At 46.1% G+C, this 6,619-nt stretch overlaps 1 protein-coding gene across 1 annotated transcript in view; it reads right to left on the bottom strand.

The window, feature by feature from the left end:
- LOC104390049 (S-adenosyl-L-methionine-dependent tRNA 4-demethylwyosine synthase-like) overlaps window positions 1-6,619 on the bottom strand; it is a gene marked incomplete at its 5' end in the record, with an annotated part of 97,905 nt that overhangs the window by 67,712 nt on the left and 23,574 nt on the right. Inside the window, 2 exons of the mRNA XM_009999130.1 lie at window positions 2,234-2,352; window positions 4,922-4,974. Of these exons, the coding sequence (XP_009997432.1) occupies window positions 2,234-2,352; window positions 4,922-4,974 (172 nt within the window). The remainder of the gene's footprint in view (window positions 1-2,233; window positions 2,353-4,921; window positions 4,975-6,619) is intronic.

The following is a 6,619-nucleotide window of genomic DNA, read 5'->3' as shown; positions in this document are numbered from 1 at the left end:
CCACACTTCTGATGCAGCCCAGGACACAATTGCCCCTCTGGGCTCCAGTGCTCACTGGGGGCTCATGTTCAGCTTCTCATCTCCTCCCACCCCCAAGTCCTTCTCCTCAGGGCTGCTCTCCAGCCATTCTCCCCCCAGCCTGTATTTGTGCCTGGGGTTGTGCCAACCCAGGTGCAGGACCCTGCACTTGGCCTTGTTGAACTTCATGAGGTTGGCACTGGCCACTTCTCCAGCCTGTCAAGGTCCCTCTGATGGATCCCTTCCTGCTTGGGTGTCAACCACCCCACACAGCTTGGTGTCATCAGCAAACTTGCTGAGGATACACTCAATGTCACTGCTCATGTCTCCAACAAAGATGATAAACAGCACTGCTCCCAATACTGACCCCTGAAGGACACCTCTCATCACCTGCCTCCATTTGGACATTGAGCCATTGACCACAACTCTCTGGGTGGGGCCATCCAGCCAATCTCTTATCCACCCAGTGCTCCATCTGTCAAACCCATGCCTTGTCAGTTTGCAGACCAGGTTGTCATGTGGGACAGTGTCAAACACCTCACACAAATCCAGGTAGATGACATCAGCTGCTCTGCCACCATCCACCATCTCTGTAGCTTTGCTGTAGAAAGCCACCAGAATGGTCAGGCATGACTTGCCCTTGGTGAAGCCATGTTGGCTGTCACCAATCACCTCTTTATTTTCCATGTGCCTTAGCAGACTTCCTAGGAGGATCTGCTCCATGACCTTGCCAGGCACCACAGAGGTGAGACTGACCAGCCTTCAATTCCCTGGGTCTTTCTTTTTTCCCTTTTTAAAAATAGGGGCTATGTTGCCTTTTTTCCAGCCAGCAGGAACCTCACCAGACTGCCATGACCTCTCAAATATGATGGACAGAGGCTCAGCAATTTCATCCATCAGCTGCCTCAGGACCCATGGGTGAATCCCATCAGCTCCCATAGATTTATGCACCTTCAGGTGCATATGGTCACAAACCTGTTCTCCATCTATGGTGGGAGGTAATTCACTCTCCCAGACCCTGCTTTCAGCTGCTGTGGCCTTTGTGTTGAGGTTGGAGCACTTGCCAGAGAATATATACTCGTGAAATATTTGCATTATTTAAATTGAAGTCTATGAAAGACAGAAAGTGGTACTCAGAGGAAATTGGCTGGCTTTGCATAGAAATATTGGGGTGTTGGACATCCAAGCTTAGGGATGGAATGGGTGATACTGGCAGCCACCCTCCTGGGGTAGGCATAAATACCAAAGGAAGTGCAACCCCCGTGGTATGAATTAGCTAACAAGGTAGAAGACAAAAGAGCTCAAAGAATAACTTCCACGTCCTCCCACTCAGCACAATTTCACGTCACTGCTTTTATTTCTGCTGAGCCTCTGCCTCTCTCACTGATCCCATTCTGCACTTCCCATCCTAAGCAAAAACCTCCCCTGGATATCCAGGCATTTCAGTGAGCACACAGTGCTAAAGCAGCTCCCAGTTCAGATTCAGGCAAAGCTCACTTCCTTTAGAGAATTAACAACAAAGTAATTCCTCTGAGGAAAGGGGTCACTTTACTGACTAAAATGGAAAGTCATTTATTAGCTACTGATTTAGGAAGGCAACAGTTTCCAAGTCATCACTTTTCACTCACTGAGAATGCAAGTGAATTGGTGTGAGTGAAGGTCCATTAAAAAAGGGCCCAAATTCAAAACAAAGACACACACATCACTGAGCACCTTGGTGGCTTCACACAACAGCCAGCCAGTGTTCTCCAGAGCACCAGCTGCCAGAGGAGGCCCAGTGATCTCCAGAGGGAATAAACCTCTGTCAGTGCTTTGTACAGGCAGCAGTAGGATGTGCAGGGCAGCAGATGGTGAGGTGGTCACCTCCTGCCCCCCGATTCCTCCTTCCACTGGTCCCCAGCCACACTGAACTTGTTGGGCTCCAAGACCTGGCTGCAGAGGAGGTGCTTTTTGGGAGGTGGCACCGAGAAGCCCTCAGATCCTCCTCAGACTCTGAGCTATGGAGCCAACCCAGCCAGTTCAGTTCCTGATCCACCAGCTCCATGGCTCTCCAAAGAGAAGGAACAGAGGCAGGAAGGAGAAGCAACACCGCTGCCTTTCCAAACCTTCCTCCCCCAGTGTACAAATGAAATGGGCACACAAGTAACACAGCCCTAGGTGTGAGGAACAGGACAGGGATCAAGTGAAACACAGTAAAATTGCCTCATTATTTTACCTCCAGCAAAAGACACACTTGTTGGCACAAGCCAGGCTCGGCGTGGCCTCCATGCAGCGGTGGCTCTCGATTCCGTAGAACGTGTGTTTATAGCAGCCCCCTCGGCCTCGAAGCATTGACTAAGGGCAGAGAAAGGCACAAAAAAACACCAAGAAAGTTAGAACACACCATCTGTAACCAAAGATTTGAAATCTGCTCTCCAAGTTTTCAGTCACCAGTAAGTTTGGTGTTCAGAGCCCCCTGTGACAGACACTGTCGAGCAGGTCTCGGCAACGTGCAGCCTGTGTTCAGAACTTCAGGGTGTGCAGCTCAGTACATAGTGTGACTGCTTATATACACCCTTCCAGAAAAAAAAGGTATTTATTATGTTAAACTTACAACTGGTTTAGAGGAGAGAAACCAATATAATCAATAGCTTCTCACTTGCAACCCCACAGGACGACCATGTGCTCTACTGAAGGTTTAAACTGAACCAGTCAAGAAAAGAAAGAAGCACTTAAGCTGCAAGAAATATTACTGTAAAAGCTCACTAAAGGGTAACAAGGATCAATTTCAAGGCTGCAGTACTGAGCACTCAATTCTTTTCATTTGTCTGGTAGATTACTTCTTCTAGCACTAATTTAAATGAATACCCTGACCTTATAAACCCTCATTCACACCAGTGAGTGGCTCCAGCAGGACGCTGCACTTCCCTTCACAGAACCACAGCTGCCTTCCCACCAGGACACACCTCCTATTTAGCATGCAAGCTGTTTGGAGCAAAGACTGCCTTTCATTACTTCAGTTAAATAATATTAAATGAGAAAGAATCTTTACTACCCTCAAGAAAAAAAAAAAAAAAATAGGACACAGTAACTTTTAATCTGCCTTCCTCTACCTGAGGAGCCCTGGTGATCCAAGAGAGAGTTTCCTCTGAGCAGCAGGGAAAGAACATACAGGTAACTCCTCACATATGCACAACCTTGTTACATAGTTGGAAGATTAAACAAAATGCTGTTTATTCTTCCCATTCCTCAAACAACAGGTTTCTTGGAAAGCAAGTTCTATTTCAGATTTCATAGAACAGGCAAAGCAGAGTCTTCCTAGAATCTGCAGGTTTTATGCCCTTTTCTAGAATATGACAGAACTCAATCATTTCAATCTTAAGATATCACTATGAAATCCTGCTTAATACTAATCCTCCCAGCCCTGGCTCCTGCTTTCCTCTGATACAAATCTCAAACAAGTCTCCTGAAGATATTCACATATTGGTGTGAATCCCAGTCAAAGCCACTGCCTGTACCCAGTTTCAGCTCCAGTTCTTAGAGCACTTTACTTTCAGCTCCCGTTTAAGCTAAAAATAGCATGGTCCTATCTAAGCACACAGAGCTGCTATTTATTTTGTGAAATGGCATTACAGTGCTGCATTAAATTCTGGTTCTTTAATAAAAATAGGTTCTCTGGCTTTCTCCCTCAGTCACAAGCACTGATGAATTTTGACAAGTTTTTCTTTAAACATGTCATGGCCTTCTCTGACATGAAAAGTGACAAAAGAGACAAATATTTGTAGGAGTAAACAGCAGAAGCATCAGTGGGATCAGTACATCTCACAAATATTCATTACAATACAGCAGTGGGCCCTTCAAACTGTTCAGGAGAACAAGTCTTTTGATGAAACAGTTCATTGATACCAGGCAGATCAAGAAAGAAACCTCACTGCAGCCACTGGTGAATGCCATTCAAAGAGCTCTCTTCAAAAATACACAAAGCTAATCACGCAGCAGAAGGGAGCTGAGAGACCAAGGAGCTAAACACTGCCACAGCACAAGATCTAGAGATGGGCTGACATGATCACGGGGTGATGATTCCCACAGTTGATCAGCCCAGGAATGCTGAAGGCATGAGTGTGTTACATCAAAGTTACTCCCCAGGTGTAGAACATTAGAGACCAGCTTTCAACTTCTGAGCTTCTTGGGGACCTGCAAAGGACAGCTGACAACAAACATACTGAAGTGGCTGCAGTTTGTTCCACAGGGCTCTGTGCCCCTGCTGGGAATGTTTCTAAACCTGCAAACTACTTGAAAAGCCACTGGCTTGCAGAGCCTTCCATCCAGGGCTTGGAGGATGGCTTTTTTTCACACACATGCACACACACTCAGACATATCATACACAACTATATACAACACACACACGCTCCCACACAGGCATTTTTTTTTAAGTCCCAACCTTAACAAGTGACAGTCACCTCGCTTGCTAAATCTTACTTGGCAAAAGCTGAACACCAGCAGAGGACTCACTGTCACAGACCAGATTTACCAGTCACAGAACAGGTTCTAACGCCCTCCTGTGCCCACTGGAGTGCACTGAGGGACTGGGTCAACTTTCCTCCAGAAGAACTCACACTGGTGACATAACCTTCCTACTTTACTCTTCCATGTTCTGCACCTGCCTTGTATTTCAGTAGATATTTTCAGGAGATATTTTAGCAGACAGTAGAATAACAGGAAAAACAACAGACAATTATGTTCACAGCTTTTTCCCATGGTCATGTTCTCACTCTTTGGAGCAGGAAAGAGCTTGAAATGCAAAACTACAGCTTGAAAGATGGAATTGATTTTTGTGCAAGTAATATCATGTTTTTAAAGGACATTTCATCTGGACATTGTTATACCTGAGTAAGACTCTAGCTTAGAGAAGAGAGATCATACCTTTGTCCATCGGCAGAGCTTCACCCCAGAATGGCTTCCAATTAGCTTGTAACCTGAAAACAAGGACCAAACTATCAATTTTAACTTACAATAATTGATGTACAAAGTGTACTCAAAATTATTAGGCATCACCATCTTAACACTCGGCCCAAAGGTGACACTACAACAAGATGTCAGTGCCCATTCACAGCACTCCCCATTTGATGCTGGGTACCTGCACATGAGAGGAAAGACTGTGGCCACCCAAGGGATTCTGCCCAACTTGAAAACATTTATTTATACTCCTCAGTCTTGTTTGGATCAACAGGGGGAGGCCACAAGGGTTCCATGTAACAGGAAGGCAGACTAACAGGTCTGGCACAGCAATGTCACACCTGCACTGACCCGAAGGAACAGCACACAGGAGGGAGGTCAGGGATCCAGAACCATCTCCCTGGCCCTAAGCAGTGACCCCAGGACCAAGAAGACACATTCCCACTGCTCCTCAGCAGGTCTGACCAAGCCTGGAGAACACCATCTGACTTGCAGTGCAGTTGTCAGAGTGGAGGAAGAGAACTGAAATGCAGGGCTCAGCTTGAGCCAAACTTCATAGGCTCACCAGTTTCACCAATTCCATCTCCACAGGCCATGATGGAGCTGCTCTTCCTTGCCCAGAGGAAAGCTGATTTCACATCACTTCCCTGTTCCCCAGCCAAGATCAACACAATTTCATTTCAATTTATTGGTCCAGGAGGATTAATTTCACATCGTTCATTAAGCACTAAGTACTATTATTACTCAAGCTGCTTGAGTTAGGTTATTTTCCTCTTTGAAAAAAGTGCTTAGAGACCAATATATCTGAAGGATTAAAAGTCACTTCAAAATTGGAATAAGAGGGATTTGAGAAGCCTCACTATGTCATTCACACAGCAGCGATTACACATCGATGGCCTGGTTGTCCCTAAACTCAGCACATCTCAACTAGCCCATTTAGGCTGGTCTATATATTAACACTTTCAAGGTAAATAACATTTTAGGTGTTAACTCTCCTTCCTGCCAACCAACATGAACCTCACATGGCAAAAAAGTCTTCTGTTCTGCAGAACCAGCCCCCATCTCCTACAACAGAAGGTGGCATAATCACCCTGCACTGATCATTTGTCACTGTACATCCTTGCAGAGCAAGATTGCAGGAAAATGCCACTGTGCCCCAAAGTGCCCTCTACCTCCAAGAACACTGAGCCTGCTGGGAACTGCAGTGACACCAGATGCCACAATAGCTGCCCCAGCTAAAAAACAAACCATGTGAAGACACACATGGCTAACAGGGAACCATACAGCATCTAGAGCACACTGCTCTAGCTACTCTGCTGCTGAAACCCAGCAGAGATCTGGGTTTCACACTCTCCTCTTTCTTCTTCCTGCCTCCTCACACTGACTCTGACCTTGCTGAGAGGTCAGGACATACATGATTTAGCCTGATGGGCCAACTGCCAGATTGAGGCTTTAGCAACTTAACTGCCAGGCTGCTCTCATGTCCTGAGCTCTCTCTCCCCCTCCAGTTCGGTGGAAACAGAAAATATTTCAACCTTTTCCTCCCTAAGTTAGCAACTCCAAGCCCTGGTGTTAAGCCAATATGGTAAGGAAGAACAAACTGCTGTAAGGCAAAGAAGCCTTGGCATTTCACACAGCAGATCAGTTCTTTCCTGGAGAACAGCA

Source organism: Chaetura pelagica, unplaced genomic scaffold (genome assembly GCF_000747805.2).
Source record: "Chaetura pelagica isolate M959 unplaced genomic scaffold, ChaPel_1.0 scaffold230, whole genome shotgun sequence".
NCBI lineage: Eukaryota > Metazoa > Chordata > Aves > Apodiformes > Apodidae > Chaetura > Chaetura pelagica.
Note: the sequence above shows the minus strand (reverse complement) of the source record. Positions and strands in the feature narration are given on the sequence as shown.